The sequence below is a fragment of the Mus caroli genome, chromosome 5 (genome assembly GCF_900094665.2).
Source record: "Mus caroli chromosome 5, CAROLI_EIJ_v1.1, whole genome shotgun sequence".
Taxonomy (NCBI): domain Eukaryota; kingdom Metazoa; phylum Chordata; class Mammalia; order Rodentia; family Muridae; genus Mus; species Mus caroli.
This window is the reverse complement of record NC_034574.1, coordinates 90,974,433-90,991,165: the sequence shown is the minus strand read 5'-3', so window position 1 is coordinate 90,991,165 and position 16,733 is coordinate 90,974,433. Positions and strand designations below refer to the sequence as shown.

The 16,733-nt window shown below is 39.4% G+C and overlaps 1 protein-coding gene across 1 annotated transcript in view; it reads left to right on the top strand.

Annotated features, from left to right (window-relative positions):
• Positions 1 to 16,733, top strand: part of Antxr2 (ANTXR cell adhesion molecule 2) — a 130,046-nt gene that overhangs the window by 13,837 nt on the left and 99,476 nt on the right. Inside the window, exons 4-7 of the mRNA XM_021163097.2 lie at positions 5,203 to 5,284; positions 5,771 to 5,878; positions 6,029 to 6,097; positions 6,847 to 6,927. Coding sequence (XP_021018756.1) covers positions 5,203 to 5,284; positions 5,771 to 5,878; positions 6,029 to 6,097; positions 6,847 to 6,927 — 340 coding nt within the window. The remainder of the gene's footprint in view (positions 1 to 5,202; positions 5,285 to 5,770; positions 5,879 to 6,028; positions 6,098 to 6,846; positions 6,928 to 16,733) is intronic.

Sequence of the window (16,733 nt, the reverse complement as noted above, 5' to 3'; positions counted from 1 at the left end):
CCCTTTCCCCTTCCCTCCCCTCCCCTCCCCTCCCCTTCTCTTCCCTTCCTTTCTCTTTACCTCCCCTTCCCTTTACCTCCCTTCCCCTCCCCCTTTCCTTACTCCTCAGCAGAGACATCTGAGTGACCCTGCTAGACCTCAATGTTCCCTATAAGAATCAGTGTGTAGGTTCTCTGTCTCCCCATCCCCCTCTCTTCCTCTTCTCTTTGTCTCTTCCCTCCATCTTTCTCTAGTTGATTATGGGGGTTTGTTCGGTGGTTCTTAATTAAAAATGAACAAGCGACAAACAGATATTTAATAAACACTTGTATTTGTTTTAGTCCTGTCCTCTTCTAAAACATACTTGAGTCTTTGTGGGGCATAATAACATTAATAAACCATGTAAAACTAGGTAAGATCCTGGAAAACAAGATTAAATAAATAGGTAGCTATAAGAAGCTAACAGAATTTTGTGACCAATTAGGACATTTACTGCAGGCTTTTAGGCAGTCCAGGCAAGATACAAGTTGACATAAGAGCTCCTAGAAGCCCTTTCTCTTTTAATGAGAGACAGAACAGGAGCGGATCTGGATGGGAGAGGAGGTAGGGAGGAACTGGGAGGAGTAGAGGGAGGGGAAAAATCAAGATAGATTGTATGAGAAGAGAATCTGCTTCTGTAATTGAGAAGAAAGAGGAATAGACGTTTGGAATTGAAAGAGGGTTGACACAGCTGTAAAAAGTAGAAAGGAGGAAGTGTAAGTAAGTACTCAAAGGTGACAGCAGCTGTGGGGCCTCATGGGCTTTCGGATGATAGCAGTATCCCGGGCAACGGCTTCAAACAAATACTGATGTGGTTTCAGTATTACCCTTCCTAGTAGCTGACATAGCATTACATCGAAGTAAGCCCGATGAAGTGGGGCTTTCAGGATGACTTGAGCATCTCTTTGCAGCCCCACCGTTTCCTACCCGATTTCTTGCCACTTGTCCCAGTCTCCTTTACAGTCCTCTGTCCCAGCATCTTGAGCGTGAGACTTCTGTCCTTCCTCTACAGCATCCTTTCCCTTCTCGCTTGCTGAAGACTGAGAGACTTAGAACACTTACAGGTTCGAAGCCCCTTGTTTTTGGCCCTGCCTTGGCCTGGGTTCCAGTTTCCCTAAAGAGACTGACAGCCTGGATACTTACTGTTGTAGGTGGCCCACACCTGCCCCATGTGTGCCCACGTCACTGGCTCTGGGCAAGGAGCACTTTATTTTTGTCTTGTAACACAAACATGATGGACTGCCACCGTGCAGTTTGGAGGGGCATGCAGGTGGTAGGCACTCTAAAGATGGAGACCCTTGATACGTTCTCTGCTACCCGATTGAACTAGCAGTGCCTTGAAAAGACTGAATCCCACAATCGTTTCCCTATACTCAGCCTTGCTCATGCTTCAGACTCTTACATGCAGTGGTGAGTGGGCCTGAGCCAATGAGAGGGCTATTTTTACCACACAGATTCTGTTTGTGTAAGCTTGCACATCAGTTGTCTCTCTCTCTTTTGACAGAAAACATTAATGCTTGAGGACACAGTGTCACTCATTTCGGGGAAATACCAAATATTTGATATTTATCTCTACTCAGACAAAATCAGTCTCAAGTTGTTTCCATAGATCTCAAATATAAATATTTACACAAAACAAACGTATACATTATAGTATTTACTGCGTCGTCTGCAGAAATATGATTATTTCTTATGGAGGATTGAAATTTTATCAGGCATTTATTTTGCAAGAGGCATTATAGTGAGTAGCAGGCTCAGAACACATGACTACGTCAGCAGTGGAAGACAGAGGCAGCTATACCAAACCTCTGGTCTCACTGAGATGTGAACAGTTAAATTAATTAGTTAGGTAAAATGATATAAGAGACTATGTTTCAGCATAGTAAAATTTTAATATAGATAAGGATAGAAGTTAGAGTATAGTAAAATCAGCTAAAGGCTATGAGTAAGTGTTTTTTTAAACCAAGCATTAATGCTGTTAAAATATAATCAATTAGTTATTTTTAAAATGTGTGAAACACTGGTACATGGCTTATTGAAACATTTAAATATATTTCCTATTAATTTTATGTGTTATAACCATGTGTTACAAACAAGTGCATACACATAATGTACACATGAAATTCTTTGTAAGACTCCTCAATAGTCTCTGATATTAGGATGATATTATTTTTATAATCCACCTCTTTTATCTGTCATCTCCAGTAATATGGACACTAGTCACTGTTTCTTTAAAGGATATTAATTCTATTTATAGTTCCAGATTTACATTTAAAGCATCTTTTTTCTTCTATTAAGAACTAAGAGTTATTATTTTTTAAATCTTTTCTGAACCTTTAAAATTAACATCTCAAGCCAGGTGATAGTGGGGAGGCACATACCTTTAATCATAGCACTTGGGAGGCAGAGGAAGTAGATCTCTGAGTTCAAGGGCAGCCTAGTCTACAGAGTGAGTTTCAGGACAGCCAGTGCTACATAGGAAACCTTGTCTCAAAGAATAAAAGCAAAGCAAAACAAAACAAAAGGATTTCTGCAAAATTAACACATAGGTGTGGTTGACACATGCTTGTGATTCCAGTACTCAGGAATTTGAGACAGAGGGTACTGAGTTCAAGACCAACCTAGTGGGCATAACAAATAACCTATCAAATGCAAAAACAACAAAATAAAATAAAAAAAATCAAAAAATTGAATGTATTTTGGACTATTTCTATAACAATATTTTATCTCTTAGGATTATTAGTAGTTTTTAAAAAAGAGATTTTGATACGAACACTTAAAACCCTAAAGTGTGGGTCTTCCTTTAATCATTCAGATGAAATAGCTTTTATTAACTTTATAGACACACTCCAGTTAGATATTTTCCATTGGTGCAATAAATCAGTTATATGAAAAAAATACTCTTCACCAGAGATGGTGATCTGTATCTAGGAGAGGCTAAGGCTAAGGTGACTTTCCTGACGATGGCCCGACATTTTTGCATAGTCTATGATGGGTGAGCTCTGAGAGGCAAGGTCCCAAGAGACTTTATCTCAGGATTGCTTCTTGCAGCTGATATACCTTTCCTGTCACTATTGCATAGCCTAAGGATTCCTCGGCATTAGCCCACCCTATTGAGCAAATTTTCTGCAGATCAACATAAAGGCGAACTTTCATGAATTAATACTGTTTAGATGATTTAATGATTTTATAACTTTTCTGATTTGATTCAAATAATTTTAGGAAGAAAGTTTTAAGAGATGGTTTTAGTTGCTTTGCCAGAAAGATGTAATAAACTTAGAATCAAGAATAGAATGTGCCCATTCCTCATAAAATATTAAAGGCTGCATAATAAGGAATACAATGAGCTTTCCCAATTACACTGAAAAGAGAAATAGGCTTGGGACAAATTTGTGATCAAGGAAAAACATTCATTCTAGGTCAGATCCAAGGATGAAGCCACAGATGTGCTCTATGTTAAAGCAAGGCCATGTGAAGCCATTGCTCTGAACTTATAATGAGCTTACAGAGTGGAACACTGCTTTGATCTTACTGTCCACATCCTTCTGTAACTCCCCTTTGGTGTAACATTCTATCCATGATGTATTGTCTAAGAACTTTGTCTACAAAAAGGCCAGAGAAAAGAAATAAAGTGTGGCTTTGGGGCCTCTGCTCCATCCATCCACCACTCCACTAAATGTATATGTATGGTATTTGGAGCTCAGCCCCATCTACCAAGTGTATATGTCTGTTTATCTATATATGCATGTATAGGTATATGTCTATGAATGTAAGCATGCATAAATACTGTGGAGTTGATTGAGACAGATGGTCAGACCCAACCAGAATGTTTGTGTGTATGAGTGTGTATGAGTCTGTGTATATTTTTAAATTATTTTCCTTTCTTTACTTTCTGGTTCATGAAGAGTTAAGGAGTCCAAGCTGCTTGCCTGGCCAGTGGGAGGCTCCTGATCAAAAGAGAAAAGAACTCTAACAATTAACCCTTTACTTAATTCCCTGCTGCTACCAAATGTATAACTGTCTGTCTGTCTGTCTATATGTATGTACACTGAAAGGAGAGTTCAGAGTTTCTTGCTGGGCATTCTTGCCAGCCCCAGATAATTAAGTTTTGTTCCGTCAGTTGTATTGACCCATCACTGTCACTGAGCCCAGTCTGCTATTGGCCTGACCCCAATCTCCACAGCTGTTCCCCACCAGCTGCCTTCCAGAGAGAGCTGGTGCTGGTAGGTTCCCAGCAGTGATCCATTCCTTTGATCCTAGCACTCCAGAGGTAGAAGCACATGGGTCTCTTCAAGTTTGCTAGCCTGGTCTACACAATGAATTCTAGATCAGTCGGGACTCCATAGTAAGACTGTGTCTAAGAAGATGAAGAACATGAGGAGGAAGAGGAGATGAGGGAGGAAGAGAAGGAAAAAGATGTTTATTTAGTTTTCTCATTCACATTATCTCTAACAAGAGTGCATTGTCCTCTTGTCCATCTATCCATTTATCTGTTTACTACCCATTCATCTATCCATTGATTTATTCACGCATTCATTCATTCATTCCATCCATTTATGTCTTTACTGCCCACCCACCTATCCATTGATTTATTCACCCATTCATTCATTCACTCATTCATTCATTAGTTAAATCCATATTAAATTTCTACTATATTCAAAAGAAGAATATTCAGGAGCCTGAGTGTGTGAACAGGTCCTCTAACAGTGAAGTCCTGAGATGTAAGACCTAGCAAGACTGAGACTGAAGTAGAGCATTTTACTTTCTATGAGAAAGGGTGAATATTAGTCTGTAAGAGTTTGTAAGCATCTATAAGGCAGGGAGGCAATGTTCCCTTTTGGGAAGGTGGGGTGAGTGTGGTCAATAGGGAGTCTGAGATACCTCATTTTTGTACTTCTTTGTATGAGAGGAAGCATACTGGACTCCTTGTTACTTAATGAAGCAGGTGTCACCAAAGGCTCCTGGGTCACCAGCGTATGATGCACTTTGATTCCATGACCTACTATTGTCTTTATGATTGCATGGTTAAAATTCATAAATTACCACATGCCTGTTACCATGATAGGAAGGATGAGGAGCATCTGAACTCAGAGGCCACATCCTTTCCCTTGTTTCTTACTGGTGGAGACCTAAGTTGTTCAGAAAGTGTTTGTTATAGCCTTTGCTCGATCTCCCCCTTTTCAGATACAAAATTGGCAAAGGACTGGAGGATTTAAAGGCCGTTCACCCAGTCGGAGAAACATACATCCATGAAGGACTAAAGCTTGTAAGTTATCGGACATTTCGAACTAGGGGAGATGTGCTTTCTTATTCTATAAGGAGAAATCCGTTTCCATATGTATGTCTATTTTTCCAATGGTCTAGTCTATCCTAGACATGAGGATGATAGAGAACACCATTTTCTGAGTGTTGATAGGAAGTTTGTTTACATCTTGTCTCCTAACAAGCCTGTTTCCCTCTGGGGTTAGTTTCAGATCAATCAATCATAGGTATAAAAGGCTATATCACAGGAACCCAGGTGTAGTGACTCTTCTATATGAATACACACATATTTCCAATAAAAAGGCTAACAGAAATACCTGTTTTTGTAAATTAATTCATATAAACATATAATTCTGTATGATATAATTCTATTATTCTGTAGCCCTTAATATCTTTATTTTGTCAGGCCTACACAGTCAGCTCCACAGACAGTGCTGGTTAAAAGTGAAAATGAAATTGTCAGCTGTATAATTATTCTTCATTTTTTCAGGCAAACGAACAAATTCAAAATGCAGGAGGCTTAAAAACCTCCAGTATCATAATTGCTTTGACGGACGGTAAGCTGGACGGCCTGGTACCATCTTATGCAGAGAACGAGGTGAGTGCTAAGGTGAAGCTGTCTACACACCCAATGTTGCACTGCTGCGTCTGCACATGTCGCTTATTTAAATCTCTCTCTCTCTCCTCCATCCCTTGTGCCCTCCCTCCTCCCCTCTTCCATCTCTCTTCTATTTTTGTTTCCTTATAGGCAAAGAAGTCCAGGTCACTTGGCGCTAGTGTTTACTGCGTTGGGGTCCTTGATTTTGAACAAGCTCAGGTGAGTTATGACACATTAACTGTAACTCACTCACTTGCCTTAAAGGTATATAAATGAGCTCTTTTGCTGTGGCTAATGGAGATTGTGTTCTGAGCTCTCCTAAAACGGAAAATTAAACTCAAAATAAATTCCTTGGATATTTATTTGGTGAGGATCTTAAGAGAAGATAAATGCTTAGATTAATGTTATGTGAATATTCCTTTACCTTAATCAGTGAGACAATGGTGATAGTTTAGAATTCTTATTTTGATTTGAAAATTTTCTTGTGTGGGAATGTGAAGAATCCATTTAGAAATCTTTAAGATTTTTCATCTACACCTTTTTTTTTCATAAAGTTTTCTTACAAATCATTTTTCCTTTACATTTTTTTGTGTGGGTAAATGGCTAAGATTCTAGACTCTCCTATTAGACAGCAATTAGACATCCATGCTCCTTTGGCTTTGTATCCAGTGACTTTAGTTCATTTCACGGTAGTATCTCTGGAGGGAAATTGGTCTTTTCACCATCAGTTCTAGGACTTGAGTTTTAATTGTAATGTACAGTTATATAACACCATCTTGTGTGTGTATGTTTTTGTGTGTGTGTGTGTGTGTGTGTGATATAATCATTAACACAAATAATATATCACAGGATGAATGAGTTATAGGCGGTAAGTTTTCAGATGAATGTCACTGAAACAATTTCCCATGTGAGTTTAAATTATAAAGAGTGATGTGTCTAAACCTCCTCTTTCGTCATCTTTTCTAAAGCTGGAGAGAATTGCTGATTCCAAGGACCAGGTTTTCCCTGTCAAAGGTGGCTTTCAAGCTCTCAAAGGCATCATCAACTCTGTAAGTGTGTGTAAGTGTGTAAGTGAGCCTCCGGATCCCAGGAGCCTGTTAACTTTACAACACGTGTTTTCAATTAAACGAGCAATTTTTGCAAGTGGAGCAGGTGGACAGTATTTAGCCAAAGGAGTGTGAGCTTTGTCTGTTGCTGCCAACAGGATGTGAGATCTGGGTTTCTTTGTTGGTGAGGTTTGCCACAGTCTCCTGCATGTACTTTGTGATCCTGGGCTGGGATTTCTAGTTGAAGATTTTCGGGAAATGGCCTCCGACATCTTTGCCCTGCCAGCACGGAGTTAACCATCTTCTACCTTTAGAGTTTCTCCAGGCTTTATGGGAGAAATCTGAAATAAAAAAAATTGATTGGAATGCACGGTGAGGGCCTCCTCCCAGCCCATCACTGATTAGTCAGGGAACTCGATCTGGTGGCTCAGGCTCTGACTATCGTAGTTCCTCCCGTTTACATGATTAATCGTTTCCCCAGGGCACATAACATCTCTCTTTGGGATTCAGCAGCATCCTTCCTGGTGACTGTTAGACTCTGGGCTCTCCTGAGCGGGGGTCTGGCGGGGAAGGCGAGGAATGAAATTTGGAGTCGGGCTCTGGCTCTTGCTGTCGAGGTTTATGTTTGCTTTTACTGCCTTTTGCTAGAAGCACTAGGAACAGTTGCTATTAAGTATTTATGATATTTGGTAAACATCACCCTAAACTGCAAGTGAATATATATTCCCTAAGCAAAATCTTTTCCTTTAATCTTTAGGCACTTATAAAGGGGAGGGAGGGTATCTCACCTCCAACATTTGGCTCGGGCATTTTAAATTTCCCCTTGAAGATCATTCGACTCAGATAGACAGGGTGAGTTTTATTGGCTTTGGTTTTCGTACTATGAAGGCTTTACAAGAACTAATGGAGGTTTTAGAGAAGACATAATTTGGTTTAGTCACATCCAGTGGACATCCAAAATGTAAATGCAGAATGGAACGGAGATTAAATCATTACAGGATTTTTAGTAGATTATTAGTTTTGATTTTTAGGGAAAAATTGCAGTGTGGAAAAAAATAGTTAAGTTTTATCGCTAAGTTCGGGATAAATAACAATATGATGTAAAATTTTAAAATCCAAGGAGGGGAATGAATAATTGACTCCCAGTAAACAGGTCAGTGGTGTGTATTTTTAATAGATTTTTATTGTGCTTTGGGGTACACATGTAAAGGTCTCTCTGGATTGGTGTCTTTGATTTTTGTTTTTGTTGTTCTGTGCACATGAAGATTGATTCAGAATCTTCTGGATGACAGCCCAGCTTTGCAAAACTATTGTTGTGGGATTGAAATATAGTTATTTTTCCCTCCAGGGAAACTTTAGAATGTGATTTAAGTACAGTGTAGCTCTTGGTGGATCTTAGCTTGAATAAGTTATGTTGAAAAGAATCAGCAGGGAATTAGAAGGAGTCATGTATTTTAGGCACATTTTTGATAGCAAAATCATTCCTGTTACATCTGGAGGATGCTGATGGGTACCGTACCAGGACAGCACAGGTTAGCTCCAGCTGTTTTGTTATCCCAAGGGAACAGGCCTCTGAGGAACCCTTGTGGGATCTGAAGGTAGAAGCTGGAGAGTTTACGAGCAGTCTGGACTCACTATTGCCTGATGTGTTTATCCATGTTATGACAGTGGCGGTTGTGGCTCTCTTTGTAGAAATACAATGCAGCACAAATACTTCCTCCCCCCACCTTTTTTTTTTTTTTAAGGACAGAAGCTGCTCAGTCCCTAAGAATATATAAGACCCTATTTTCCTTTAAACTTGAATTGTATTTTATAACTACACATTATTGTCTTATTTGAAATACATGTTTGCTACTTAAAATAAATATAGCATAGCTTCTACAGACTGAGGACCAATAGAAGACATTCTTCTATTCGTTATGCTTTCCGAAGCCAATGGCTGACATTGTACTATAAATCTCAGCAAACAAATAAAACACTTAAATCTCTCAGATGAATGAGAGGAAGGGAGTTGTCATCACCTCAGGGATAGAGAAGAAACTAAGATTACAATTGGTGTCAGATGCTTCTATGGATGGAGTAGTGTAAATTGACATGAAAATGGACTTGTTTAGGTAGGGTGTCATAGGATCTTTTCATGGTGGGATTTGAATTGGGCTCTGAAAATGGAGTAGCTGTAACTATAAATAAAGCACACATGACCAGAGTGGCCTGAGCTTAGTGATTGAGAGAATACATGTCTCCACAAAGCATGGATTAAGAGTACGAATATTTCTACGTAGCTGGATGGGTATCATCTCACAAGTGAAGTGGAAGGTTAATTTAGAACATGGGAGCTGTCAGATGGTCATTTCAAGTAGAACAACAAACAGTAATGGGTAGGGTGACGTCTACAATGGAGTCATGTGCTCACATTCGCTCACAGTGATCATTGTGAGCGATGGTAAGAGTGGAGACAGTCTGATGTTGCAGCAGGAGGAGGAGGTATAACTTCCACCCTGCTGCTATGAAGCCACGTAGTCAATTGTTTACCCTGAATAATCCCAAGTTTTAAACTTGGCCTGTGGGGTGGAATGATGAGTTGTATTTTATTAGATGTTTAAGTGTTTTGGAAGGCAGAGAGGCTGGAATTGAAGACATTTATTGGGAAGCTAGGTATGCAATGATCTACAACCATCTAAGATGGAGCAACTGATCTGTCTGTGGGGCAACCTATAGGGAAAGGTGTTCATCAATGTGTATGTCAAAGTCTTAGGGATAACAGGACATGATTGCATAAAGATTGAATTCAGTAACATAACATCATAACAAGGATTTCTAGATTTCTAGATGGTGTGATCGTCAATGTCAGATGTTCTAAATCTTCAGGTCATGGCATCAGGACTCAGTTCCATACCAGGTAGTGAGGGCTGAGTTTTCTATTTTAAAGTTATATAGAATTTCAGGAGCCCACATTCACAAAAGGGCCACAATTTCTTTTGAGGAAGCTTCATTGCTACTTAGAGGCAGGTATCATAAGGAATAGGGAATCTCAGAGTCCCTAAGGCTGTTTTGTTTTGTTTTGTTTTTAATAGCTTGTTCAGAATAAAGCCAAATCAAGGAACTAATTAGGGAAGTGCTTAACAGATTGCCTTCCCTGATCAGAATCAAGTCAAGAATAGAGTGACTTCAGTTACATAATTCTTATGCTGCATGGACTCCCAGGAATAGGGGCTCTTCAAGTGCTGTCTTCACGACATCTGTGCTAGTTCAATGGTAAGTTTGGATAGTGTAAAATTTAGCAAAACATGAGAGGTCACTGGATCACAGGACTAGAGAAACAGAAAGAGTCAAATGTAATATCCTATCAGCATTTGACTCTAACGATGGATCACTAGCTGAAGACAAAGCAAAAACTTCTTAAACAGAGTAGGCAGAAGTTTGCTTAACAGAACAGACGAGAGATAAACAGAGAGGAGTTCAACTGACCTTGAGAAAGAGAGTCCAAGTGGGGATGTCCCTTAGAAAATTGTAGGGCAAGTCAAATGTTAAGGTTGGAAATTTTTAAAATTGAGTCATTCCATCCTCTTTGAATACTTCTCCTACCACATTGACCACAAACATATGATTCTTATGTTTTAACTTTAGATTACTTAAAAAAAATCATAGTCATTAAAATTGTTTTTGGTGTCTTGAGGAAATGATTGCAAGATTTATATTGGAGAATGAAATTTTATTTGAACTACTAAAATTCAGACTGTCGTGTGAGTACACCTCATAGTTCAAGGTCAATGATTCATTATGCAATGCCGTGGAAGAAAAGATAAAAATAAAACAAACCCACAGATTGAAACTCACAGCATAGAAAGAGCAAAAATAAAAATGCTTCGTGGACACTCCCTTGATTTTAATTTTCAAAGTAGGATCATGGATGTTTTGCTACTTAGAATGATTTGTACACGTTTTGTTTTTTAATAAGAGTAACTTGGAAAAGATTAAGCAGAGAGAGATGAATCCAGTATGAAGCTAGCTTCATAGAATAACTGTGTTCTAAAACACAAGTACAACTGTGATTAACGAGAATTCATTTGGAAAAAGACCTAATGTGAAGGGAATGATCCTGGCCAGGATATTCAAATAACAGTGCAAAGATGCTTTCGAAGAGAATATATACAGTTTAGAATTAAAATGTCACTTTATTCATAGTGTTAGGAATATAAAGATTGGCATTTGGAGCTAAACTTTTCTTAGTAATGTCCATTGTTTATTGTTTGTTTGAAAAAAATCTGAGTGTGCACAAAACTATGTTATAATGGAAGGAGGGGGTCCTACCAACTCCTTTCTCTTCTGGCAAAGGGAGAAGCTAGAGGCTAATAACTGTCCTGGCAAGACGTCCACCACAGGGACTGTGGTAAGCACCTTACCTGGGGAAACCTATATTTGTACAATCACAGTTGATGAAAAGCTCAAAGCTTGAGCAACTGTAAAGATTTAGTCTTAGGAAAGGAGAAACCAAACTGACAAGATTTATTCAAAACTGGAAATCAAATTTCAGGATGCTGGTCAGCAAGGCCCTTGGAAAGTACCTGGTATTGACAGCATTAAAATCCCAGGTCCTGGATCAGAACACCGTCCTGTTTAATTGAGGCATGATATTATGTCGGCATTATTTAGGTCACCAATTCACCTTTGTCCTCATGGCCTGAGGTTTAGGTTAAAAGGGAGCCCAGTGATCCGTAAATTCACTAGGGATATTTGCAAGAGGAGACAATTTCTCCAGTAGAAAGGAGGCATTATCCATACAAAAGAAAGATGAAAAATGTTCTGGGTGAGCAATAAATCAGTAAACAGGATAGGCCTCTGTAATATTTGGACACATTTAAATAGTTCAAAGATACTCTAAACGAGACAATGCGTTTATCCTAAGTTCTCTTTAGCTAACGAGGAAAATGAAAAAACTAAAGTGTTCACTTTATTAAACACTCTTGTACTTTGACATTTTAAAAAAAGATTTCTTTATTTATTTTATGTGTGAGTGCACTGAAGCTGTCTTCAGACACACCAGAAGAGGGCATCAGGTCCCATTACAGATGGTTGTGAGTCACTATGTGGTTGCTGGGAATTGAACTCAGGACCTCTGGAAGAACAGTCAGAGCTCTTAACCACTGAGCCTTCTCTCTAGCCCTTGTACTTTGACATTTAATCTGCACATTTAATATACTCTTTAAGAAAAACGTTGGTTGGAATTTCGTCTTTTAGACAATTAAACCCACACTGAACATCTAATTAATTTCAGCTTTATGATAGTCTGACAGGAAACTAAAATCATGGCATTAGGAAATCCAAACAGAATTGAGCAATGCTCTGTTTGTTAATATTAACGGGTAAGTTCTAACTAGTTTTTTGTTGTCTTTTGTGTTGTGTGTATGCCTGTTTGTGAGTATGCTTGTGTGTGTGTGTATTAGAGTAGGCATGTGCCTGTAGAAGTCAGAAGACCACATGAGTGTTGGGTTTGACTCGTGGTCAGCGAGCTCCAGGGATCCACCTGTCTCTGCCTTCCATCTTACCATCTTTTCATTAAAAACACATGCCACCATAGCAACTGGCTTTTTATATGGGCTCTGGGGACAACCTCGGGTTCTTAATCTTGCAAAGCCCTCTCCTCAGGCCCCAGGTCCATTTGTTTTTGAGAGCAGATTAAATTGAGTAGAAAGTCAGGGCACATTCTTGTAATTCTACCACTTGGGCGATGGTCTATAATACTCAGGAGTTCAAGGCCATTCTCAGCTTCATCGCCCAGCTTGGGCTACAGGAGACCCTACTTCAAAACAAACAAACAAACAAACAAACAACAAATGAACAAATAAGCAACAAACATAGCAACAAAAAAAAACAATACTCCTCCCCAGAAAACTATGCAAATAGGATTTAATATCCTTTTTCTATTTTCATATATCCTCTTCAAAAGATAGTAAACTAAATTTATGAGTTTTTAAATGTTGCTACCTTTTTTTTCTTTGTCTTTGCTTTATTATTTTGCATTTGGGCTCATGACTCCTGAGTACTACTGAGTAGAAATCTGAATCCACACGAATACATTTTCACTATGTATGACTTAACATGACTTGAAAATTCCCGGTAACACAGTGCTGCACTCTGTGCTAGCTCATTATATGGCAGCTTGGAACAAACTGGAGTCATCCGGGAAGAGCTAACCTTGATTGGCAAGATGCCTCCATCAGACTGACCTATGGGGAACCTGTGGGGCATTTTGGTCTCTGCATGTTGTAACCTTAGGGACTTTCTGCATTAATGATTAATTTTTATGTCTTTTCCTGAGGAAAAAAATTAAGTCTGAGTCATTTTAGGAAAATAAAATTAACTTTATCTGGCCACTATTTAGAAGTCGTCCTTATGCTCTGGGGATCATTAAACACAGATAAGCACAGAGCTAGATGAAGCCATTACTCCAGGAATCTGCTTGGGGTGTGTGCCCCTGAGCAAACTCAAGAGGTTTAATTGATGCAGGGTAAACAGAGACAATCTACAAACTCGAATAGGTTACAGATGGAAGGTCTTCGTTAATGATAGGCTTACAGCTCTCTGAAATGTAGTTTAAGGAGAGAGGATTGTACAGGTACACCCCTGGAGGAATAAAACTCAGTAAATAAGATAGATTGAGTAAATAAACCTTTCCTACTTCATAGCATAGATGACGAAACATATAATAAAGGGACTAGGTATATGTATTTGCTATTTATAAAAAGACCGGTTCAGACATTTTCTGTTTGTCTGGAGTGCTTTAAAACTACAAATGCTGGCAGCCTAAAAGCAGGGTGTCATATAATAAGTGTGTTGGCTTGTGGAGAAATTCTTTAGATTCTTTAAATCAGAGTTATAGGGCTAGTAAAAGGAAAGTCTGTTCTGTTTGTATTTTCTAATTGTAACTGAACTTGTAACCCTGGACACGTAATGAAAAAATCAAACACGTAGCCTGTACCACTTGGATAATCATTAGTCTGTGTTTGTTATGGTTGCTAAGTCAGTCAGAGCCACAGAAGAGGCCTGATTGCTAGCCAGTTAGAACTGCTCAATTCCCCTGACCATCCACATCTGACTCCCTCCCTCCCCTTGCTGACTCCTTATTTCCTCTGTCTGCAGTCCTGTCAGCAAGGACCCTAAGACTCTAGGTGAGAAAACCCCTCCCACCCATCCCCACCCCCTCACTACCTCCTACAGCTGTTCTTAGTACAACAATGGAAAGCCAGCTAGGAAACACTGTATTTATTTGTCTTTTTTCCCCATGTTTTAATAAGAATTATTATTTTTTCTTCTTTTATTAGATATTTTCTTTATTTACATTTCAAATGTTATTCCCTTTCTTAGTTTCCCCTCCAAAACTTCGCTATCAGCCTCCCCACTCCCCCTTCTCCCCAACCCACCCACTCCCATTTCCTGACCCTGGCATTCCCCAATACTGGGGCATAGAACCTTCACAGGACCAAGAGCCTCTCCTCCCATTGATGACCGAGCAGGCCATCTTCTGCTACATATGCAGCTAGAGCCACGAGTCCCTCCATGGGTGTTCTTTGATTGGTGGTTTAATTCCAGGGAGCTCTGGGGGGTACTGGTTAGTTCACATTGTTGTTCCACCTATGGGACTACAAATCCCTTCAGCTCCTTGGGTAATTTCTCTAGCTCCTTCATTGGGGACCCCAAATCACAAAAGAACACACATGATATGCACTCTCTGATAAGTGGATATTAGCCCAGAAGCTCAGAATACCCAAGATACAATTTGCAAAACACATGAAACTCAAGAAGAAGGAAGACCAAAGTGTGGACACTTCAATCCTTCTTAGAAGGGGGAACAAAATACCCATGGAAAGAGTTGCGAGACTAAAGTAATGACCATCCAGAGACTGCCCCACCTGGGGATCCATCCCTTAAACAACCACCAAACCCAGACACTATTGCAGATGCCAACAAGAGCTAGCTGATGGGAGACTGATATAGCTGTCTCCTGAGTGCCTGGCAAATACAGAAGTGGATGCTCACAGTCATCCATTGGATGGGGCACAGGGTTCATTTGTCTTATAGCCAGAATGCCACTGCTTTCTATTGAGAAAGTCCCTGAACTATACACCCAGCTTTGTATTTGCTTTGGGTCAAATTTATTTAATATTAATCAAGCAAGTGATATTTATAACAAATTGCTCCATACACTTTTTACATTAGCTCTTAGTTCAAACATATGGTAATCCTGTTCATTTAAAATTATTTGGTACATTTTTATGGAATACTCTATTTAGAAATAAGAAAAATATAGTGACTTTTAAATCTGCTTTGACTTATATTGGTTTTTGAGAGGTCATGATATCTTTTTATTTTTTTCCAAACTGGATATTTGATATTCAAATCATAATGAGCTGAGCTATTTCTTACCTTGCTATCATAAGTTTTGAAAACACCATTGGTTGTAAGTAATAATTTGACTTCATGCCCCCTATGAATTTATTCCATGTGAAATGTTTATCTTGGGCATATCATATATCCTTTCAGTAAACAACCCTATGTTGTCCTAAATGCCAGAAAAAAAAAACCCATTAACTACATCATATAGTTTTCAGTTCATAATATGGATTTTACTTTATGTGTCTCCTACTGGATACTACAATATGCCTCTAATATGTAGCCTTATTCAGGAAGTTATATGACCTTATTCAAAATATGCAAAGCTCCATATACACAATACATATTTTGAATATGTCATAAGATCTATTTTTTTCTCTGAAAGTGACTGTTCCTTGGCAACAGTGCCATCATGTTTGGTTATTTTGGGTTATTTATCAGTGGCTATAAAGACCCGAGTGTCAAATGGAATACAAGATAATGTACTCATTGTGGGCAGCAGAATTCCTGGAATGGCTGGACTCTGACTCAGGCCTGGTTCCTAGTTTTCGGTTCTGTGCCAGCTCTGCTTGCAGAGAGCATGTCTGCCCCTTAGTAGCTAGTGAAGAACCCAGCCTGTATGGAAAGTCTGCAACCTGATGGCGCATGAGACAGAGGAGGCTTAATCCTAATTAATTTAGAACATGCTTGTCCTATTCTAGACAATACTTCATTCAAATTGGGCTGCTGAGAAGGGGCAATGGTGGCATCTACTTTTATGTCCTGCCAAATGTCCACCTCCCCAAGGAGGCCAGGGGGTTTCCACAGCTGCCTCACCACACTGCATCTAGTCTTGCCACCAACCCGGAGCAGAGTAAACAGCCTTACCCGATTCTTCCCTTTGACCTCCTCAAACAGACAAGTTCCATAAAATTAATATTTGCAATTTCACGAGTTATTCATAGCATTCCAACCTTTGAATTGTATGAGTAATGTATTAATTCTTTATGAAACTAGTTAGAATCAACAGAAAATCAGCAATTATTATTTGTAAGAGACATTGTAACCACTCCACCAGCAATTTCCACCTGTTTATATATAGATCTATCTATCTATCTATCTATCTATCTATCTATCTATCTATCTATCTGGTTTCTTGAGACAGGGCTTATCTGTGTAGCCCTGGACCAGCTATTCTGGACCAGGCTGACTTAGTTCTCAGAGATCTGCCTGCCTCTGCCTCCCAAGTACTTGGATCAAAGGCATACACCACACAGACTTGCAAATGTCTCTCTAGAATGTAGACTTAGAGTCCTTCATGTATACACACAAGAGTGGTATGGCGAGGCAGAAATCCGCCCTCAGTAGGGCCACAAGCCTCTCTGGTCAGAAAAGCGCCGGGGTAGCTAGGGCGCAGGGTCAGCTGACACTCGCCAGCT